General features: G+C 40.0%; 1 protein-coding gene across 1 annotated transcript; it reads right to left on the bottom strand.

Annotated features, from left to right (window-relative positions):
• Nucleotides 1–135: 135 nt before the first annotated feature.
• LOC114659688 (transcobalamin-1-like) lies at nt 136–19,283 on the bottom strand. The gene is made up of 10 exons (XM_028812295.2): nt 19,119–19,283; nt 15,398–15,598; nt 12,001–12,159; nt 11,371–11,526; nt 11,020–11,201; nt 7,146–7,317; nt 4,173–4,356; nt 3,012–3,130; nt 947–2,171; nt 136–600 (listed from the first exon to the last, which is right to left on the bottom strand). The coding sequence occupies exons 1-9, from the start codon at nt 19,186–19,188 to the stop codon at nt 2,110–2,112; spliced, it is 1,305 nt and encodes a 434-aa protein (XP_028668128.1). The 5' UTR covers nt 19,189–19,283; the 3' UTR covers nt 136–600; nt 947–2,109.
• Between the last annotated feature and the right edge of the window lie 5,073 nt (nt 19,284–24,356).

The raw sequence follows: 24,356 nt of genomic DNA, 5'->3' as shown, positions 1-24,356 counted from the left end.
CTTCCACCAATTATTGTCTTACCCGGGGCAATCCTGAAGGCTTCAGGCCTGACAAGGCCCCAAAATGGCAAACAGGCTTTTAGTGTTCAAATGTCCATACAGTAAGTATTTCAAGATAAACTGTGAAGAAAAACATTTTGCTTGAGAAAGAATTTATTAGCAAGTTACCAAAAGAACAACAAGGCAAAAAGTAACCCAAAAAGAAAACTAAGTTCCAATAATGTAATCGGAAAGTGAAGCAGAAGAAAGTTTACTCAAAGAAAGTCTTTATTAATGAACTGCTAAGGGACTTGCTTCCCTGCCTGAATTTATAGGCTGAGGGCGGTCCATGAGCAGTGAGGGAAAGGTAGTCCCGCCTCTTGGGAGGTTCCGCCCACAATATACAAGGAACGTCAGAGAACATTAATGCATACATAACAATTTTACCTGCGCAAAACCAAATAAAAAAACAGAATTAACAAATTTGGAAACATCATGATTAAACAATGAAATGAATAAACAAAACCTGAGGCAGAGCAGAAACCATAAAAGGCACCTTGCGATTGCTGTATTTCAGGCAGGATTTTTATCTGTAGTTTTATTGTTGTTTTTGAATGAATACTTTTCATATATATATATTGTGGCAGGTGGCCAGGTGTGGTCATCAGCCGCCTGCCTATTTAAGGGGCCGCCTCCCTTCAATCAAGGCTGGAGTCGGGTGAGGAGTTGGACGAGGTCGGAGAGGAGGCGGCAAGGAGAGGCCTGAAGTGTGTGAGAAAAGAGAGAGAGAGAGAGAGAGACGGCTGGGGAAGAAGCCGGGATGAAGAGAGGTGGCTAAGTGAAGCCTGGACTTTGGGAGACTGTGGGGGTTTGGTGGCGGTGCACTTAGAGACTGTAAATAATATAGTGTAAATAAACGTGTGGTGATGGCTGTAAATGTGTCTGCCTGTCTGTGTCCAGGCCGTACTATTTCACAATATTTTTTTTTTTTGTCATTTCTGTTGGGAATTTCTACGTTTTTGTAATTATGTACTGTCAACTCCTTGTATTATATAGGTGGTATCCCAAAGTGCTGGTCCACCCTCACATTACTGCTGCCGAGCCCTCCCTCCCGCTGTATACTGAGAAGCAGGCAGTGTGGTGCAGTGCTTGAGCGTTTTGGACCTCAAACCAGCAGGTTGTGGGTTCAAATCCCACCACTGACCACCACCACTAAATGTAATCACTCGTATCTCAAATGCTGTAAGTTGGATTGGTGCTCTGAAGGTCTGCAATTAGAGTCTATTGAAAAAAATGCCTTTACAAGTGCCATTTTGCAGCTTCGGTCAGCCATAAAATCTCTATGTCATTCATTCTCAGACGTGGCCTCTGAGTGGATGTAGGCCGCTTTACAGCTTTTCACATCCTACTCTGAGGTAGGGCAAATTCTTATCCTAGTCAGATAGGATACAATTCCTAGGAGTAATTCAGAGACACTTGATAAAAATGGATATAAATTTTGGATATAAACTTAAGTTCTATTCACCTTTAGAGTATACAACACACACGCACACACACGCACACACACACACGCACTCACACGAGCTAAATCCAAATATTCATCCTGCTGCACGCCATCATGCTCCAAATATAGCTCAGCAGTTACCCAGGAGCAGGTGTGCCAGCTCTGCTCTCATATCACAGATGCATTTATTTATTTATTTATTTATTTATTTATTTATTTATTTATTTTCATTTTCATTTTTAAATGTCAAAACAGCGTTTTGTTTTTTTGCTAAATTATGCAGGGTGTAGAAGTTATGTATTCCGCTTTTTCCAAAGAATGCATGGCACCTCATGTTTTGTTCATGGGTTCAGCTACACCCAGCACAGGCATCGTGTACCCATTATGTCACTGACAATTTGGCCGCAAGGAAAATGCCCTGCGGGAAATTCATTGGTAGCACTTATTTTTAGATCCAAAGATGGCGAAATGGTGCGGTGAGAAAGCAAAAGTAAACTTTCAAGATGAGAAAACTACGACAGACATTTAAAACCCAGAAGAGCGCCTCAGTCATTAAGAGAGACGTGTTCAGCGACAAATCAGGGCAGCAACTGAGAAGACATTTTGAGTCTCCTCTTGCTTGTCAGCTAATATGTCGAAAAAAGGGCCACAAGGTGCTCTCCATTCTTGGGCTTGTAGTCTCCAACACCTGAACAGAAATAAAGAAATAGAAAGTGTTAGGTCTGACATGTGCAAACTGCAGAACAAGCAGCAGGGTGCGCACTTGAGCAACATTTCTTAAAACCTTAATACTCAGCCCCATTCTTTTGCATTAAATTAGGAAGAGAACCATAGACACAAGGAGTGAGGTACCATGTAGGACAATAGGGACCTTCAGAACTCAAGATGATGTTATTTTTGAATTTAATTAAGTGGGTGGGGCTGAATGGCCTGTTCTTGTCTAGATCTTTACAATGTTCTAACCCTAACAGTAGAGTCTTCAGACACTTCTTAAACAAACTGAGGGAATCTAAATTTCAAGTGGGCAGCTCATTACACCAGCTAGGAGCTGCACGATTTGATGCCACGCAGAAGTGATATCAACAGACACCCCTTCATCAGAATCAATGCTCTGAGCATGTTGATAGTCTGGGTTTCTGAAAACTAAGTTTGTGGTTTTAAGAATAAAATTCCAAGATAACAATAGGTCTTCTGGTGTGTCATATATCCAGATAGAGATAGATGGCATTGGGTCTGGCAGACCCCCATGACCCTGTAGTTAGGATATAGCAGGTTGGATAATGGATGGATGGATGGCAAAGGTTTTTAAGAGAACATTAGAAGAAACTGGAATGAGAAGAGGCTATTCCACCCAATAAACTCACCCATCCTATACACCCACTATACATCAGCAGATCTTGACAAAGTAAGTCCAATCATACTATCGTTGAGGCAGTTGTGTGAGCACAACCACACAATGCACACTTCAAATTGTTTTAAAGTGCGGGTGTAGAAAATATTGAAATGTAGTTTGGAAATGATGACTTACCTTGGGACAAGCTAGTTGTCCCACTGAGAAATTGCCAGTAGGTGTGATCAGTCGAATTCCCTGCAACTCCCTGAATGCTGGTCACATAGGGTCCATAAGCGGATGGTTGAATAGTGAAACTGTAGAAGATACAGAAAAAGCACTTGTATTTAAATAGGCGAGTGCCAAGAGTTTGCTATATGGTAAGCACATCCTGGAGACTAGAGGAGGAGATGATCATCTGGAAAGTGTTAATAAAAAGACCACCTCCATGTAATCAACAGTATAACAACAGTCAAGCATCTGAACGCAGTGGTATGTCACTACTCCAATGATCGGGAAGCAAACATTACCAGGCTCATTTTCAAATATAAAAGCTCAAGCTGGAAGAATGTTTACCCAGACAGTTCTCTTATTCATATTTGCTGCAGCTAATGGCCCCAGTTCTCCTAAAATGTTTTCAAGGAAAATCAGTTCAGCGTTAAGATGTGAGATTGGGGAGCATCTAAGCAACTCTATCAAAGTAGGACAGTCGACCACAGGGCAGGGGCAAAATCTTTTGTTAATATCCTCTTCTTGTCTTCTCTGCAAACCAGGACATGAGTTCTGGGAAGGACCCGCAATATCACTTCCGGTACAACCTTGGAGATCCCACCCCTGACGTCACAGGAGCTATTTAAGCCATAAAGGCATCTGAAGTCAGCACCCATTCGGACCGCAGTCACTCATTTCTATTCACTTGCTTTCCGTGACCTTCAGTAATACTGATGGTTTCCTAATTGTGATTATGTGATCTTACTTCTATTTATAATTTTATTTTATTTATGTTCATTTATTTTATTTCTATTTATGTTATTTATGTTAATTGTATGGGTTTTTTTTTTCTTCTTTCATTGTAAAGCACTTTGGCCACAGCATTCCTATGTTGTTTTAAATGTGCTATATAAATAAATTGACATTGACATTGACTTAGCATTACAAACTCCACAACTGGGAAACCTTTGGAGACTCACAAGGGCCCAAAACATCTCTACGGTTGCTTTTTTGTTTCCTTTCATTTTTTGTAATTTAATTGTTAAATGGGTACCCGGTTGGTCCTCAACTCTTCATGATATTCTGTTTATTTATTTACATGGTATTCCATAAGATTTTGGGATTACTGGCCTTACCAAGGTGCCATACCTGAAATGTTGTGGATCAAGCTGAGCTGCTTTCTCCATTACCGTCAGCAAAGTGGAGCCATTCAGTACTGACACATCAATGGAATTGCTGGAATTGAGGAAAGGGTTCGCCACAGTGAATTGGACACTGATGTTTGAGGATGATGGTGGGCTGGTGTGGGTGGGCGTTGGCAGTGGCAGATTATCTAGAAGACAAATAAACAAGTGGCATTACAGAATAGAAATAGGAATTACGGAGCAAAGCGTATAATACTGTCAGTCCTCTAGAGGTGCGGCCACATAGCAAAGGCATTGAAATGTAAATAAAGCACAGATCGATTCTCACCTCTTAGTCACCCTGGGACCCTAAGTGGGCAACTTCGCCTGCCTCAGCTCAAACTGTAAGACGATAATTTGTCAATAATCCAGCAACTGTACAATAGCTCTGTGCATCTAAAGAAAATCATGGTGGTCTTCAGTGTTGAAAAAGATAGATAGATAGATAGATAGATAGATAGATAGATAGATAGATAGATAGATAGATAGATAGATAGATAGATAGATAGATAGATAGATAGATAGATAGATAGATAGATAGATAGATAGATAGATACTTTATTAATCCCAATGGGAAATTCACATTCTTCAGCAGCAGCATACTGATACAATAAATAATATTAAATTAAAGATTGATAATAATGCAGGTGAAAAACAGGCAATAACTTTGTATAATGTTAAATGTTAACGTTTACCCCCCCCTGGGTGGAATTGGAGAGTCGCATAGTTTGGGGGAGGAACGATCTCCTCAGTCTGTCAGTGGAGCAGGACAGTGACAGCAGTCTGTCGCTGAAGCTGCTCTTCTGTCTGGAGATGATACTATTATAATTTTAATACTATTATAATTGAAAAATTAACATACCATAAGCTAACATAAACTTCTCACTTGTGTACTGCAGTTTTATTCTGTTTTTTAAGATTTTACATTTATTCTCACTTAGCTTCAGTTAAAAATTGTTGTCCAAATCTGGATTTTCTTCAAGTCCATGTATAGGGTTTTTATTAAGTAAGAAGTATCCAGAAGTAACCCTTAAAGATAGGGTGAGAAGCTCAGTCATCCGGGAAGGGCTCAGAGTAGAGCCACTGCTCCTCCACATCGAGAGGAGTCAGATGAGGTGGCTCGGGCATCTGATCAGGATGCCTCCTGGACGCCTCCCTGGTGAGGTGTTCCGGGCACGTCCAACCGGGAGGAGGCCCCGGGGAAGACCCAGGACACGCTGGAGGGACTATGTCTCCCGGCTGGCCTGGGAACGCCTCGGGATTCTCCCGGAAGAGCTAGAAGAAGTGGCCGGGGAGAGGGAAGTCTGGGTATCTCTGCTCAAGCTGCTGCCCCCACAACCCAACTTTGGATAAGCGGAAGAGGATGGATGGATGGATGGATGAAGAAGTATCCAGTAATCTGTGTGATATTATTATTGAGTTGCACCTGTTTATCCATTTAATTATGTTTGTTATTTTTGAGCTATGTGTCATATTTATGGATTTTCTACATACAAATCTCTTTAAGTGTTCTGCTGCTCCTTTTTATTTGTGGCTGGAGACCCAGGAGGCAGGACCACCCTGACATAACTGCCACTGCGCCCTCACTCTGCCCATATCAGTGAGCTGAGAAGGTTCAGCAGCAGGAAAGCACTATGAGCATTGCTGGATTTACTGCTTTTCTAATATTATTTTTCTGCCCTATTCTTGGATTATTCTTTTTGGCTTTCATATTGGGACCTGTTCACTTTGGATTACATCTCTAGGCAACAAAAAATTCTTCACTGATATTTATTTGTCACTGTACTTTTCCATATAAGCCAGGGGTTTACGGTCACTCTTTCTCTTGTGTGTGGGTTTTAGTTATATTATTGGGACATTAAGTTTATTTTTTCAGGCTTAAATCTTTTTTGCGCCTGTTGAAACATGAGGCAGGCCACCAGAGCTGGCATTTAGCAGATTTGAGTGACGTTCTTTTTCAGTCATGTAAAAGAGGCCCAGCCCGGTCAATGAAGCATTTTATTTGAAGGCCTCATATCCTTTTTGCATTGTGTAGCCTCTTTAGCATTATGTTTACAACTGGAAAAATGAGTCCAAAACACTGATTTTTTTTTTTTTTCGAAAAGAAACACTGATTATTTCTAACAGAACCATGTAAATAGAAAAGGGTCAACATTAATCCAGTAGGAAAGGTCTGTTAAGTGTCCATTCCTGTACTGGTGCAAATTTAGTACACGTCCTTCATGTGACATGTTTTGAAACAGTCACCAGCACACAGCCTGACGTCACAATCAGTTTTCTGACCACATACGCCCCTCACAACCCTGTGAACACTCTGGTGTGACCCACTGTGTGCCAGGCATAATGTCGTTGGTCATACCGCACATGAAGAGTTTGAACATCCCCTCTATGTCTACATGGTTTTTACTCCAGTTACTCCAGTTTTATTTTTACATCCTCAAAGACATGCCTGTTACATTAATTGGCGACTCTAAAGAGACCCACTGTGTGTGTGGATGTGTGCTTCAGTGGCCCTGTGGTGGACTGGTGCCCAATCCAGGGCTTGAAGTCAGTGTTGTGGGGTAGGCTCTGGCTCCACAATAACTCTGAATTGTATTAAATGCATTTTAGAATGTTATATGAAGGAGTTGAATTAAAGTATAAATTACAGTTTCCATAAAATATAGCATTTTATATTATGTCTACTCTGCGGTGGGCTGGCACCCTGTCCAGGGGTTTATTTCCTGCTTTGTGCCCTGTGTTGGCTGGGATTGGCTCCAGCAGACCCCCATGACCCAGTAGTTAGGATATAGCGGGTTGGATAATAGATGGATGGATTATGTCTACTTTACAGAACAGTTGTCAGAAGAAAATGGAAAAGCAGGAAGACTGGCACTGCCCGCTGCATTAATAATACGAACCTACAGCACAGACGGAGACACTGAGTGGCATCACTTACTCTGGTCAGCAGAACATTTCAGGCTGCTCACGTTCAAATAGGTGTAGCCACCGAGGAATGGAACAATTTGGGAGGCGGTCATCGGATTATTGAAAGCTCCAGCGGAAACTTGGGCCAGGATGGTCTTGATGGTTTTGTTGCAGTTGAAATTCACCTGATTTGCAACCAGTGCCTGAAAAAAAATTAAAGAAATGGAGAAAGGAAAATATATAAATAAATACAAATATAGACGAGTGATATACTGATATGGAAAGTGCTATATAAGGAAAATAGGTATGGAATGTACTATGATAGATAGATAGATAGATAGATAGATAGATAGATAGATAGATAGATAGATAGATAGATAGATAGATAGATAGATAGATAGATAGATAGATAGATAGATAGATAGATAGATAGATAGATAGGCACTATATAACAGATAGATAGATAGATAGATAGATAGATAGATAGATAGATAGATAGATAGATAGATAGATAGATAGATAGATAGATAAAAAGGCACTATATAATAGATAGATAGATAGATAGATAGATAGATAGATAGATAGATAGATAGATAGATAGATAGATAGATAGATAGATAGATAGATAAAAAGGCACTATATAACAGATAGATAGATAGATAGATAGATAGATAGATAGATAGATAGATAGATAGATAGATAGATAGATAGATAGATAGATAGATAGATCTCTATTTTCAGAATTACATTTTTAAATGCAATGTATAGAGTTTCACAGACATAAAATGGTGCCATTTTGCCCCCTTGTGGCATACGGAGGAATTTTCTTAACCAATAATTCTGTAATACAATATACTGTCTTGCCTTATGGCGCCCCTAGAGGGATATGAGCTAAAAAAGTTATTTCTTGTGCACACGACAAAGTGTTTTCTTTTTTTTTTTACATGTCAATTCACAGGCTCCATCAAAGAGTAACAATTATGAAATAATTGGTAAATACCATTTTAAATGTCATAATAAATACACAGTAAGTCATACCGTACATGTACTAATTCATATAATACTTTACTAGTTTATAGGGTAGTTATTGTCATGTTTACAGAGTTCAATTGAAGTCTTATTTTCTAATCTAGTGCTAATAGTGCTAATCATTACCAATATAGTGTTAACATTACCAATACATTATTATTACTGTATGTGTCCAATATACTCATTTCCTTCAATTGATTCCTTTTCTTAACTCACTCAGTATTACAGAGAGCCACAGTATCTCCCGGGAGAACTAATCATAAGAAAGGAACAAACCCTGAATTGCCACTTCATGTCAGGTCACTTTCAAGCACATCAGTTCCCCGAAGTGAACCACGATACCAAGAGAAAATCTACCCAAACACAAAGAGAACTTGGGGATACCACAGCAATATCACATTAACAATGGCCACTGCTGCCTGAAGACATAAGTTAATTACATGCTCAAAATCAACCTGACAATGAAGAAATAAGAGCAAAAGCTAAAATAGCACATATGAAACCACAGAATTATAACGCTTTAGATGTATTGTTTGTATTCCCTGATTAGACGTACTGCTGCCCCCTATAGGAAAACAGTTGAAAGTAGATGGTGGCTCTTCATTTATTAACAACTTGTCAAAGTGTACGGGATAACCACAAACAGCGCTGTCTGTGCACAGTGCTCACCATCAAGACTTAAGTATCATCAAGATTAAGACCCCCACAGGCCCCTGAGCTTCAAAGCTCAAATGGCGTCCTGTCGCTTGCTTCACCTTGCTGCCCCACTAGTCACACTTTTATTGTTACACATTATGAACATCACATATGTCAATAATAAATTGGGTGCAGGGACTGAAGCAGAAAAAAAGTCTCTCATTTTGAACAAGTTGTAAATACTGCAGCTGAGACAAATGGAAGTTTGGAAGTCAGGTGAGGATTAAAGCTAACATTGCTGTTTCTAGTGTACCAGCATATGTTCAGTCTGGTAACACTGATATGGACATGAGCAATAATGTGGAAGACAATGTGAGCACTGCAAGAAATAAGACGTACCAATCAATGCCAAACCTGAACGAACCGACTTTAATTTAATTTGGTACAAATATGCAAATCCTAAACTCTGAGTTACTTTGCACCTTTTTAAGGTGACACAGCCTCCTTGAAAATGTTTTATGGTCGTTGACTGTGCTATCAGAATAATACGTTTGTTACAGTCATTAAAATACTCTACACATACACACATATATCGTGGCCAATATAGCATCGCCAATCCACCTAAGCTGTATGTCTTTGGAGTGTGGAAGGAAATGGGAGTGCCCGGAGGAATCCCAAACACACATGAAGATAACATGCAAACTCCACACAGGGTGCATCTGGGGCTTAAAACTCTGATGAGTTTGTAACAAGACACTGCGCCACTGTGCTTCCCCACACATACAATGTTCTCCTTTGAAGTGTACTTTGTTCAGTTTGGTGACACTCGATATACAAATCTGCAACAAAGTCTAATAGCAAAAAAGAATGGCGTACACATGTCTTATAAAAGATCAGGCACAGAAACCTCATTGAAGAAAAATAAATGGCATTCAAGAGCACTGAACATCAATGTCACTTCCACTTCTAAAAGAAGGCAGACCTACCAAACCTACGTCACTATCATCGTTAGCCACAGGCCTCTTAATGATGCTATCCAGTGACCTGAGATGAAGACTGGACTCCTTCGGTACTGTGTCTCTTTGGAGAATCCTTAGGTACTGCTGGTTTGACTTTGTGTTGCTCATGGAGTCCCGAATGAGGCACATTACCTGCATTGTGAGGGAGCGTCCGTTACGGCACTACAGCCATGTGGTGCGATTCCCAGAGGGTGATCCGGCTCCATTGTAGAGGACCCGAGTGGCTGGAACAGGCCAAGGTGGGACTGGACCACGTGTCTGCCTGGGGGGTTGCCAAGCAGGATCCCAAGTTGTGTCGTCGTGTGGTGGGTGCGGCAACACACTGTACTAGTGCATGCTCCCCAACCTGATCTGACCTGACTCGGGGGGGCGTGCCACTGAAGGTCTGCAGCAAGAGTCTTTTGGAGATCACAACTGCTGAAATTCAACTTTTATTCTGATATGGTGGTTAACAAACATCTATTCAACATTTTTATAAAATCCTCTGCCACTGTTCTGGGGCAAAAGAAAGTAAAAATTCCAAAATTGTCTTGTTGTCTGCCATGCTGTTGGTTGTTCACGTCTGTGTTGGCGACTCTGTAGAACTGGACTGCACGTTGATGCTAAAGCTGCTAGAAGCTCTCTAACCATCTTTAAGGTCATTCTTCTTCATCTTCATCTCAACTGCAGGATTCATGGCTTGGTCAAATTATTCAAATCATTATTTTACTTACTTTTTTTAGATGTCTGATATAGCTTTCAGCACAACTTTCTTTACTTTTCTTTCTTTATGTTCTTTTTGTTGCACCACAGGGCTCTTGGTCTTAAATGACCTACCATATGAATGTCTTCTCGTTTTGTGGCACTGTTAAACTTCAACTGTACAATTTCCTAAGAGTGACCTGCTTTGATTGTCAACCAACCAGGACTTCTGTATTTCATTTTAACATTTTTTATTCATGTCTGATTGGATAGGTCTGTAATCACGAGGATCGAAGTGGGGCAAGCTTGCGTTCTCAATAGCGGATTGTTGTGGGCGCCTCTATGGTTGGTGAAAGTGCGGACTTACTTTTGCATGGGCTAATGCTCCAGAGAGTGAGCACCCTAATTCACGCTGATGGAAGATCTGGCCATGTGTATCATGAAAGAGTCCTACAGTTCTACCATAAAGGAGAAGAAACTCTGCTTATTCTTCTGACGTTTGACCCAGCGACCAGTCCGACCACAATCCCTGCTGCTTACCTGTGCTGCCAAACCAGTGCTGTACAAGTTCCCGATGATTCCGCTCTCCTGCTTCTGCTGTTCAATCTTTGTGATCAGCTTTCTTATAGTGGATTCAATCCTGGATTGCAAAGTAGGAAAGGCCTGAATGGTCTTGAATTGCTTCAAACAGGTCAAAGCCAGGACGGCAACCGAGCCGGTGTCTACAAAGAGAGCAGAGAGACAGGTAGGTCAAAGGGTGACTGAACTACAAATTGATAGAAAGCCAGACACATATCTCAAAAATCAGACAGAGAAAGGTCTGAGAGATGGACACAGAGAGAGACACAGACAGAGCGGCCATGGAGTCTGATATGCCGACGAGACACATACCCACGGAGAAGGTCCCGCTCAGGTTGAACTTGTTGGTTTTTGCTGCATCAATCAGGACCTGCGTGGTGAGGGCAGTCATGGGTTTACCCATTAGACACAAGGCCAGCACGTCCAGACTGACCTGGTAGTAGTTGGTGACTGGCGTGCCTGCTTTTTCTGGCAAAGTTAAATAAAAGAAAGAGATGAATTAGAATGGGATGGGCCACAGCAGCAGATCTTTGTCACATTGCTTTTCCTTTCCGCTGAATATGAAGACCTGGGCCATCATTTCTCTTTGTTTTGTCTTGTCCATACCAGAGTCGTGTTAAGGGGCTAGAGCTTATCCTAGCTTGCATAGGTCGCTAGGCAGGAACAAACCCTGAACAGGTGCCACTCCATCACAGGGAAAACACACCTACACACACACAGCAAGCACAAACTACGGCCAATTTAACACCACCAATTCACCTAACCTGCATGTCTTTGGACGGTGGGGGAGAACCCACGTAGACAAAGGGAGAATGCAAGGAGGACCCAGGATGCAAACCCCAGTCTCCTTACTGCTAGCCAGCCGCCGTGCCACCGTGGTTTTGGAGGTTTTGGTGGGGCCTTCTGTTGCCCTCAGAAGTCTCCATTACTCCGTCTACTTACCAATATTAAAAATCTCCTCCACCAACTTCTCTTCCAGCACATTCACCAGATTCAGTTTACCACCAGGAAGGACAGAAGCTGGGATGTCAGAGGGATCGTGACAGCTGGCCTGCATTGCCATGCAGTATAATGCCACATTGCCAGAGGAGAATGGCAGACCTGATGGAAAGGAGAAGTTACAGTAAGGTGCACTAAAAACTATGCTGAAGAGTGAAGTTGCATGGCAATGACAATAAGCACACAGGAATACCAGAATCCGTGGAGAAGAGCTTATGATGAGAAGCCATCATTACCTAATAGAGACTTTCTACAAGAGATAGTGCAGGTTAGTGTGGGCTACCAGGAAATTTTCATGATGATTGTAGAGCAAAATGCAGAAAAATTGAAGAGCATAGTTTCTTAAAGGTTTGCCACCTTTTGGGTCATGACTCACCGCTGAATTCAATTGGAAAGGATCGTGAACGGTTTGTCAACTGTCTCATGATGGGTCACTGCAAGCAGTTTAAGCAATCGACATTGCTCTGCTATGACTGTCTATTGTTCAAGGGCAACACTATGACTATCGGCAATGATTCCGAGGAGGGTCCGCTAATCTGTCAATTGTCATGAACTGGGTCTCAAAGATGCTCAGAAGGGCAAGATTGGGGCAAGTCAAGTCAAGTTGGGGAGCAACTGGTACAGTGTGTTGCCACACCCACTTCACGTCAAAACAGCTCGGGATCCTGGTTGGCCACTTGGGTCCCCAATAATGAGGATCTTACGAGCCGGATCACCCTTGGGGAAACGCGCCACATGGCCATAGTGCCGTAACTGACGCTACCTCACAATGCAGGTCATGTGCCTCATTTGGGACTCCATGAGCAACACAAAGTCAAACCAGCGGTACCCAAGGATTTTCTGGAGAGACACACATGAAGGAGTCCAGTCTTCATCTCAGGTCACTGGATAGCGTCCATGTCTCACAACCATATTACAAGACAGGACTCTAAAGACTTGGACCTTCGCCCTTTTACAGATATCGGGAGCACCACACACCCCTTTCCAGTGACCTCATGACCCCTCATGCTCTCCCAATCCGTCTATTGACTTCACGGGAAGAGTGACCAGAGACATGAATGTTACTGCCAAGGTAAGTAAACCTCTCGACGAGGTCGACACTCTCTCCGCAGACAGACACACTGCTGATGGCCGTGCCTAAGAGGTCATTAAAGGCCTGGCTCTTTGGTTTTTATCAGGACCCTCACAAGTCCTGACACTCAGACTCCTCACTCAGTCTCTCAAGCGCCCTGATCAGAGCCTCCATCGACTCCGCAAAGATCACAGCATCGTCAGCAAAGTCAAGATCTGTGAATCGTTCTTCACCACAAGAAAAAAAAATTAAGAAATACTGAATGGAGAGTAAGTCTTGTGAGATCCTACTAACAACAAAGGAGAACAGGCCATCTGCTAGTCTGTGTATGAAACCTGCTGATAAAAGAAATTGATAGGGTGTAGTTCTTAAGAAGGCCACTAGAGGTCAATGTGTAGGGCATAGTTCTTATGGAGGCCACTAGAGGTCAGTATTGAGTAGCACAACTGCAGAATAACAGGCCATGACACCAAGTAGTGGAAGTGTAGGTTAATAGATTTACTGTACTAGCTGTGGCACCCATCTAAGATGGGTTGAAATCTAAATCATCAACATAGACCTCAACATTAACGTTTGCAGTACACCATCTATTGGAATTTATTTTTTGTAATACATGTAGCAATAAAATGCATTACATTTATTATTTCAACTTGTGGTGCATCACAACAAATTCCGTAATAAAATGCATTACTAGATTAGTGGTTTATTTGTCGAGTTTTTGTATTGCAATTCGATGAGTGTATGTTTTGCATAAATAGCTGATTTATCTGCTGTTTGTATTTCTCAGTGGTTATAACAACAATTTTATCTCTATGATTACATTTGCTTCTTTTGGTGTGCTCTATACTTCTTGTGTGGCTAGTAAGAAAGTAGTGTTGGTCACTCGCACTCCAGAAGAAATTTTTGCTCTAGGGATCGGTAGCCAATATTAGAATTGAGTCATCGGGGGGTAAAAAAGGATCTTGTGGAGCAGTACAATTAAACAACTGTGTTCTTGCATGTGAGTGTTTGTGGGCCGAGTCAAGGCTGGGTGTCAAATAAAATAAACAAATCACAAACAAATGGTGAGAATCTGAGCGCCACTACAACTCACCACATCATTTTAATAACAGGCATAGCACTGCATTCACTTTCCATGATTTGGACCAACAATACAAACTAATCCTCATGCATGTAACTTTGCTATTCTGGTTTCAAATTTTTCACTATTCCCTGTTGACTGTGACTTTGATTAACGCTCTGGTCTTTTGTTTTTGACTTCTTTTTTTGGTGACCTGAGTAAAAACCATTCCTCTAAATTTGCTGGTCCTGTGTTTTTATTCTTTTTGTACAGCATGGATCGACACAAAAAAGTGGGGATGAAAAAGAAGCAAAGACCACAAAATGGCAGCATGATGTTGTCACAAAAATAACATGAAAAACTGACAACATTAATAATAATAAATAGAATTACACAGCCAACATAACACAATTAATATACAGATCTGGAAAGTGTCTATGTCAAAAAGAAAGGCATTATAAAATCTTTAATAGATAGATAGATTGATAGATACTTTATTAATCCCAATGGGAAATTCACATTTAAAATGAAATAAATGAATATGAATAATGAATATGAATAATGAATTAATATAAACGAAATGAAATAAAATTTGAATTCACATTCAAATTCAATTTATGATAGATAGATAGATAGATAGATAGATAGATAGATAGATAGATAGATAGATAGATAGATAGATAGATAGATAGATAGATAGACTTGAAAGGCGGTATATTATAGACTAGACAAAGAGCCCGCTTCGACAACGTAAGATGGAACGGGCACGAGTGGAATAGTAAGTAATAAGTATAAGCACCACAAACCTGATATAGGTGTATTGAATGAATGCGTCATTAGGCCTGGAGCTGTAGTCGAAATCGCCTTTCAGGCCTCTACAGCTTTAATCGAAGTCGCCTTTCTCTTTGAATTTTTGCGCCCGTAAATCCGCCGCCTGCCGCGATGTCGGTCTCGTAAGGTTTTTCAGGCAGCTGCACAGAAGGCGACTGCGCATTCGGCTTCGGACGGACGTGAGTGAATGAGTGAGTGAGGAGACTGGCAAATTATATATAAGATAGATAGATAGATAGATAGATAGATAGATAGATAGATAGATAGATAGATAGATAGATAGATAGATAGATAGATAGATAGATAGATAGATAGATAGATAGATAGATAGATAGATAGATAGATAGATAGAGATGAGGACCTGTCTACTTCCTTACCTCCTTGGATCTTGCTGACCACATCCTGCTGTAGTTTGGTTAGTGCGCTCTGCTCCACTGACAGGTTGTGCTGTTGTGCCAGTCTCAGGCCCAGGAGAAGGCTAGGGTTGGGATTCAAACTATTCTGGGCATTGTCTGTCTCAGCTTGGACCATCAGGTTGAGCAGATAGGTGACAAGATCTTTTTGAGACTCGGGCACAGCTGGACACAGGTGAAAGAAAATTAAACATAAAAATAAAAAAAGAAATAATTCACAAAAAAGACAATAAAATAAAGCATCTGTGAAGGTGAGGATATATTGAGTGGTAAAACAAGAATAATTATCATTATTACATAGCTTAGTCAAAAAATGTATTTACTATTTATTTATTAAACTGTCATGTTAGTGAAAGCGTTCTCTGTTCTCTTGCAGTGTTTTGAGTGAAGTATCGCGTTGTAACAGTGTCACTGCATTCCTACATTTCAGTTCCTCTATGGCTGCAGGATTTTTCTCCATCCAGTTTCCCACATCATTCAGTCTATTGGACTTCTAAATTGACTCCATCATTTAATTAGCTGGCCTTTGACTTCTATTACTATTTTGCATTCAGAAAAAGATTACTTTTAGTTTAGTTTTGTTCCTCCTGTGCCATTTGGGCATTGGGCAGCAAGTTGTCTCCAAAATCTTCGGTCAGCCGTGATATTTGGAGCATCATCCCACTCGATACTGACAGCTTTGAGATTTTCTCAGCAGGCTGCTTGCTATGTCTTCCCGTTTCTGGGTTTCTTCCAGTTCATTCAGTCTCTGGGGATTCGGTGGTCTAGTAGCCAGAGCACATGGTCCGTAAGGCGCATTCGACGGCCAGTGAAGGTGTCTTCCAATTTCAAATGTGAAGACAATGCTGGAAGAAAGCTTTGTTTTCTGGTATTTACCCCTCAGGCATCTTGTGCAAACACCTGATTTTAAAATTACGTTGGCAAACATCTGAATAATTCAATTCCCAGGTGCCTCTGTATTTATGTCTGCTGCCTATAATGATTACTCACACAATCAAGTGACACGTATCCCTATTGTTATGGGTTTTGATGAGTTTTGTGTTCCAAAAGTACATATCCATTTGCTCCAGACTCGGCTCCAGCAGCTTTCCAATTCTTTATTCAGGATTCATATTTGCACTGCCTGTTCAGCATTTGTTTTCATACCTGCAAAATTCTACTCTGTGTCAAATGAGGTGTGGACACAAATTGAATTAATTTTTTTTTGTAGCTTTTAAATAAGCTGGATGAACTGTCACATTTCATTGTAAGTTTTATTGAGCTCAGATACTTTGGAATTTTGAGTACTGCAGAGAACCTGCTTAAACGTTTTATTTCAGACGCTATTGTAATGCTGAATGAGCTTCATCTAATAGATCAGAGTGGACAACAAGTAGGAGAACTGGACATCAATGCAAATAAACAATGGTAAAAGGTCTAGACATTGAAATGCTGACTGAAATTGTCCACGTCACTGTCTAGGGAGGTAAGTGTCATCATCCTAATTAATGTTTATTAAACAATTCTGTCAAAGTCAGATCATGAAGCCATTTCAGGATGGGAAGACACCTTTATTGACACGTACATGGAGCCACTCACTACAGGGAAAGATATGACTGACTTACAGATGGTGGTAACACTTCGTAAATGCACTTGTCAATTAAAGCAGTACGTGATTAGTTTCACATCTCATGTCCTTGCTAGTTACTGATAAACACAAACTCTAGGAGTCAGGATTCTGTACTCGTTTTTTCTTATCATTTAGTCATTGTGCTAAAGTAGCAGAAGGACTGGGTCACAGATCAAGAGGCTTTAATGAAAATGTTTTCTAAGAGTGCTAAAGGCAAAAGCTCACAGTGAACAAGAACAGAATTCATTCCATATAATCAATATATGATCAATTTGTGAAAATCATATTTATCAGTAAAAAATTAACTTTCTTGTTCCCAACACTATAATGACGAACCATTCTGACCCTAGAATGGTGACTTCAACCAGAGGAATATTGAAAGGAACAAACGTCAATCAGCATGTCCCATTTGTGGACACAACAAGCTGGTCCTGTCCTATCCAAATGTTGATGCATTTAATTGTAAGTCTGTGGCAGATCTGATCACATCTTATAAGCCTGTTATCAGATAGCAGCGGCTCTCTTCTTATCTGAGTCAAAAGCTCTTGTGTGTGATTGGAAGGTTTTGAGTTGCAATAATATTTATTTTTGTTTAACTTCTATTAAGTTTTTATTTCCCCTTAAGCACAAATAAAGTATTAGAACTCAGGACAATTAAAGATCTATCTATCTATCTATCTATCTATCTATCTATCTATCTATCTATCTATCTATCTATCTATCTATCTATCTATCTATTATATAGTGCCTTTCACACATCTATCTATCTATCTATCTATCTATCTATCTATCTATCTATCTATCTATCTATCTATCTATCTATTATATAGTGCCTTTCACATATCTATCTATCTATCTATCTATCTATCTATCTATCTATCTATCTATCTATCTATCTATCTATCTATCTATTATATAGTGCCTTTCACATATCTATCTATCTATCTATCTATCTATCTATCTATCTATCTATCTATCTATCTATCTATCTATCTTATCCTGCCTACAATACTAAAATTAAAATCTATCTATCTATTATATAGTGCCTTTCATCTATCTATCTATCTATCTATCTATCTATCTATCTATCTATCTATCTATCTATCTATCTATCTTATCCTGCCAACAATACTAAAATTAATATCTATCTATCTATCTATCTATCTATCTATCTATCTATCTATCTATCTATCTATCTATCTATCTATCTATCTATCTATCTATTTTATCCTGCCTACAATACTAAAATTAAAATCTATCTATCTATCTATCTATCTATCTATCTATCTATCTATCTATCTATCTATCTATCTATCTATCTATCTATCTTATCCTGCCTACAATACTAAAATTAAAATCTATCTATCTATCTATCTATCTATCTATCTATCTATCTATCTATCTATCTATCTATCTATCTATCTATCTATCTATCTATCTATAATATGCCGCCTTTCAAGTCTATCTATCTATCTATCTATCTATCTATCTATCTATCTATCTATCTATCTATCTATCTATCTATCTATAATATGCCGCCTTTCAAGTCTATCTATCTATCTATCTATCTATCTATCTATCTATCTATCTATCTATCTATCTCAGTTATATAGTGCCTTTCACATCTATCTATCTATCTATCTATCTATCTATCTATCTATCTATCTATCTATCTATCTATCTATCTATCTATCTATCTATCCAGATACCAGTTTAGAAATATACAGTATGCCATCATGATATTGATTATTTAACTTATCCTAAATTAACTAACCCTCCTCAGACTTGAAAAAATGTTAACTTACCTTGAAGATCCCAATCTGTTATTTTCAATTTATGTAATTTATTGTCCATAAAATGCTTTGGTGAAGTAATAATTGTTAAGTCAGTTACATGCGAGTGCGTGTCATTACTTTCATTCCTGCGGATCACGATGATCCTGATGCCAAAGGGCTCGGTGATACAGTTGATCCCTGACAATACCTTGGACGCATGTCCAGCACACACAATCCCTATGATCATTAATTAGCACAAACAAGGAAACAGGACAAGAGAGAAAATCATAGAGATACTCACCACACTGGGGTGCAGGCTGGCCTGGGCAGAGGAAAAACAAGAGGAGAATAAAAACACTTGAAGAAAGCATCCTTACAGCTTGTTGGCTCCCAGTTAGATGTCCGTGTTCAGCTTTTTAGTTTGCGCTTCTCTTTTGCATCCCTTTTTATAGGATGTTGTTCCAGGAAGTTTAATTGCAAAATATTTTGTAGGGAATAGGTGTGGTCTCTCCACCTTCTTTACACTAAAGGCATTTCAATAGTTCCTTTGTATGCTCTGAGCCCCAGGTTAATGCCATCAGAGACATTGCACCAGATGAGATATCCTGATACATTATTGCATTATGTGTCACCACAGTTTGTGGAGTTTTAATTAGTGACCTGTTTTCATTGCTAATTAACTCCTTTTCCTTTCATTTTAATTGACTTGTTTTTCAGATTTGTTTCCCTGAATTTCTTCCTCGTTCCTCTGAATTGTTTCACTTCTTTCCTTAAATGGCACCCAAACAGAAATGAAATGTGAAGTGAGGGACCCAACTGAAGACCAACTCAGACCTCAAACTCATACCAAATTCACTCCAACCAGTTGCTTCATTAGGCATCGATTCTTGTCGTTAATTAAACTCGTTCTTTAATTCCATGGCTTGTTGCTGCTATCAATGTGCAATAGCAGACATTTTTTTAATTTTTCATTTTCTCTTTTCTAAGACCACCATCAAAATGTTTTGCGGACCTGAGCAGATCAGCATTCCTGAGACCTTCATCTTTCTTTATTTTCAGATATTGTATGATGGACACAGTTTGCTGGTCCTGTTTTGGCTCATTTTGTATCTCATTATTTTTTGGCTGCTAATTAAGGAAAAAGAAATAATTGAGGGGGTCTGAGTCTTCGAGAGCAAGTCAATTAAAAAAAATTCAAAAGAAGTTAATTAGGAGGAAAAACAGGTCACTAATTAAGAAAAGGGTTAGAATGAAAACCTGCAGCCAGGACCAGAGCTGGGGACCCCTGCACTCAAGGGTGCACAGAAAGGGTTGAAGGAGTGTGTACTCCAGACATGGAAGGTGGTCAAAGTCGACCGGATAGCAAGGGGCAATGTCCATCGACCCCAACTATAGGGCTCCAAATGGGCTTTAACTGGCACTGCTTCCAGGTGACAGAGACATTGAGGCTGGTCAGAGTTGAGGGAAGGATGAATACAACCAAATACAGAGAGAGACCCTTGAAGAAAACCTGCTCCAGAGTTTTGCTTATAATGGCAGTGGGTCACAGAGAGTCGAAGCTCTGACAATCGCGCTTGAATCACAACCTACATTGGTGATTTGAGTCTGATCATTGTGATTCAGGTGCGATCGTTTGGTGGTCCTGTGTTGATGATTCGAGAGCAATCGTCAGAAGAGGACGTGGATGGGGGGCACCGTCTTGGTGATTCCAGCGCGATTGTTGGAGCTATGACTTGCTGCGACCCACTGCAATTATAGACAAAGTAATGTTGCGACCCATTTTAACCCCGATGGTCGCACATGAATCACCAATGTGGAATCCCAAAAACGTGTTCTGACGGGGCTCCTCGAATCACCCCAGTGGGTTGCAAGAAAAACAAAATAACATGAAAAAGTGGTTCACGACACCTTAAAGGTTAAGAATCACTGCCACTGACATGTGGAGAGACCTGAAGATGGCACTTCACAGACGCTTCCCATCCAATCAAACAGGATCTGCCAGGAAGAATGGGATAAACTGTCCGAATCCAGGTGTGCAAAGCTTTTAGAGACTTATCCCCAAGAAGAATCAAAGCTGGAAATGCTGTCAAAGGGGCTTCTACAAAGTACTAAATTAAGGGTCTGAATATGGGATTGGCTCCAGCAGACCCCCGTGACCCTGTAGTTAGGATATAGCGGGTTGGATAATGGATGGATGGATACTTAAAATGAGAGATTTCAGTTTTTGATTCTTTGAAGCTAAATGGAAAAGGCACATTCTGCAGATCCCTTAGAACCCTTATGAAGACTGCACCTTTTTCCAAATATTATGAACTATCACCTTCATGTTAACGTTTCGGGTTGTCTAACGTATACTAAACCAAGATACATGTAAATACCACGTAATCGCTTAATTCACTTAAATTTCGCTCGTGTCAATAAAGTACAGTCATATGAAAAAGTTTGGGAACTCCTCTCAGCCTGCATAATAATTTCTTTTCAACATAAAAGATAACAGTGGTATGTCTTTCATTTCCTAGGAACATCTGAGTACTGGGGTGTTCTCCAAAGAAAGATTTTTAGTGAAGCAGTATTTAGTTGTATGAAATTAAATCAAATGTGAAAAACTGGCTGTGCAAAAATGTGGGTCCCCTGGTCATTTTGCTGATTTCAATGCCTGTCACTGTTCAATGCTGATTACTTGCAACACCAAACTGGTTGGATTAGCTTGTTAAGCCTTGAACTTCACAGACAGGTGTGTCCAATCATGAGATATAAAGGAATTTAAGGTGGTCAATTACAAGTTGTGCTTCCTTCCCTTTGACTCTCCTCTGAAGAGTGACAGCATGGGATCTTCAAAGCAACTCTCAAAAGATCTGAAAACAAAGATTGTTCAGTCTCATGGTTTAGGGGAAGGCTACACAAAGCTATCTCAGAGGTTTAAAGTGTCAGTTTAAACTGTAAGGAATGGAATCAGGAAATGGAAGGCCAAAGGCACAGTTGCTGTTAAACGCAGCAGGTCTGGCAAGCCAAGAAAAATACAGGAGCGGCATATGTGCAGGATTGTGAGAATAGTTACAGACAACCCACAGATCACCTCCAAAGACCTGCAAGAACATCTTGCTGCAGATGGTGTATCTGTACATTGTTCTGCAATTCAGCGCAATTTGCACAAAGAACATCTGTATGGCAGGGTGATGAGAAAGAAGCCCTTTCTGCACTCACACCACAAACAGAGTCGCTTGTTTTATGCAAATGCTCATTTAGACAAGCCAGATTCATTATGGAACAAAGTGCTTTGGACTGATGAGACAAAAATGGAGTTATATGGTCATAACAAAAAGCACTTTGCATGGCAGAAGAAGAACACCACATTCCAAGAAAAACACCTGCTACCTACTGTCAAATTTGGTGGAGGTTCCATCATGCTGTGGGGCTGTGTGGCTAGTTCAGGGACTGGGGCTCTTGTTAAAGTCGAGGGTCAGATGAATTCAACCCAATATCAACTAATTCTTCAGGATAATGTTCAAGCATCAGTCACAAAGTTGAAATTACGCAGGAGTTGGATATTCCAACAAGACAATGACCCAAAACACAGTTTGAAATTTACAAAGGCATTCATGCAGAGAGAGAAGTACAATGTTCTGGAATGGCCGTCACAGTCCCCTGACTTGAATATCCATGCTCGGCAGCCATCAAATTGAACTGAACTGGAAAGATTTTGTATGGAAGAATGGTCAACAATACCTCCGTCCAGAATCCAGACACTCATCAAAGTCTATAGGAGGACAGAGTCTAGAGGCTGTTAGATTTGCAAAAGGAGGTTCAGCTAAGTATTGATGTCATATCTCTGCTGGGGTGCCCAAATTTATGCACCTGTCTAATTTTGTTATGATGCATATTGCATATTTTCTGTTAATCCAATAAATTTAATGTCACTGCTGAAATACTACTGTTTCCATAAGGCATGTCATACTGTATATTAAAAGGAAATTGCTACTTTGAAAGCTCCGCCAATGATAAGCAAAAATCCAAAGAATTAAGAGGGGTTCCCAAACTTTTTCATATGACTGTATCTATCTATCTATCTATCTATCTATCTATCTATCTATCTATCTATCTATCTATCTATTCAGATACCAGTTTAGAAATATACAGTATGCCATCATAATATTGATTATTTAACTTACCCTAAATTAACTAACCCTCCTCAGACTTGACAAACTGTTAGATTACCTTGAATATCCCAATCTGTTATTTTCAACTTGTGTAATTTATTGTTCATTAAAAGCTTTGGTAAAGTAATCGTTGTTAAGTCAGTTACACATGAGTGTGTGTCATTATTTTAATTCCTGCGGATCACGATGATCCTGATTGCAAAGGGATCGGCGATACAGTTGATCCCAGACAATACTTTGGACGCATGTCCAGCACACACAATCCCTATGATCATTAATAAGCACAAACAAGGAAACAGGACAAAAGGAAAATCAAAGAGATACCCACCACTCCGGGGTGCAGGCTGGCCTGGACAGAGGAAAAACAAGAGGAGGATAAAAACACTTGAAGAAAGCATCCTTACAGCTTGTTGTTCCATGAAGTTTAATTCCAAATATCTTCTAGGGAATAGGTGTGATCTCTCCTTTACACTAAAGGCATTTCAATAGTTCCTATGTATGCTCCAAGCCCCAGGTTAATACCAGAGAACTTGCAACAGATGAGATATTCTTTTACATTATTGCATTATGTGTCACCTCAGTTTGGGCATTTTCAGATGTGATATGAGCTCTTCAAAACATTGTATATAAGGAAAAGAAGAAAAAAAAAACAGATTACTCATCTTTCATGAGATAGAACAAGTAGGAGATCCTCAAAATTGGCAAGAAGCTTGGGGCTGACTGATGTTTCCTAAAGCACAATTTTCAAGGTTGTCATACTGTTGGTGGCCCACATTAATAACAGATTGGATTGGTCTCAGAACACAGAGGAACTGAATAAAAATGCAGAGGAGGCTCTTCTTCCATTTGAGACTGTGTTCCTTTAATGTGGGTTATGACACCCTTCATATCTTCCATAACTCTGTGATGGCCAGAGTGATTTTTTGCATTGTGGTGTGCTAGGCTGGTAAACATCACTTCAGGATAGGCCCACCAAATCAATAGCCTAATTAAAAGAGACAGGTTTAGTTATAGGACATATTTTGGAACCCCTGGTGATAGTAGACAAGGAGATATAGAATGCAAAGCTGAGTGCCATTATGAACAATGCTGCACATCCCCTCTCTGACAATCCAGCACTAAGTACTTTCAGACAACGAATCATAAAGCAGATCTTATTGAAGAACAAGACTGGTCATCTCTATAACATAACAGTGGGGCGAACAGAGAGAGAAGACAAATGAACAAAAAAACAGAAGGAAAAATACTAAATCTGCAATATAACTGGACTGTTGAACTCTGTCTTTGTGTCTGCAACAGCACCCTCTACTGGTTACTCTTAAGAAACTGGTCTCTCTCTCTCTCTCTCTCTCTCTCTCTCTCTCTCTCTCTCTCTCTCTCTC

This window comes from Erpetoichthys calabaricus, chromosome 10 (genome assembly GCF_900747795.2).
Source record: "Erpetoichthys calabaricus chromosome 10, fErpCal1.3, whole genome shotgun sequence".
Classification (NCBI taxonomy): domain Eukaryota; kingdom Metazoa; phylum Chordata; class Cladistia; order Polypteriformes; family Polypteridae; genus Erpetoichthys; species Erpetoichthys calabaricus.
Note: the sequence above shows the minus strand (reverse complement) of the source record. Positions and strands in the feature narration are given on the sequence as shown.

Bases quoted from the DNA above. Each gene is read 5' to 3' on its own strand.
- LOC114659688 (XM_028812295.2), bottom strand. From the start codon at position 19,188: ATGCTTTCTTCAAGTGTTTTTATTCTCCTCTTGTTTTTCCTCTGCCCA. The intron at 11,202-11,370 runs GTATGTGTCTCG...CTCTCTTTGTAG, and splicing joins GAGCGGGACCTTCTCCGTGG to ACACCGGCTCGGTTGCCGTC. The intron at 3,131-4,172 runs GTATGGCACCTT...TATCTTCTACAG, and splicing joins CTTGATCCACAACATTTCAG to TTTCACTATTCAACCATCCG.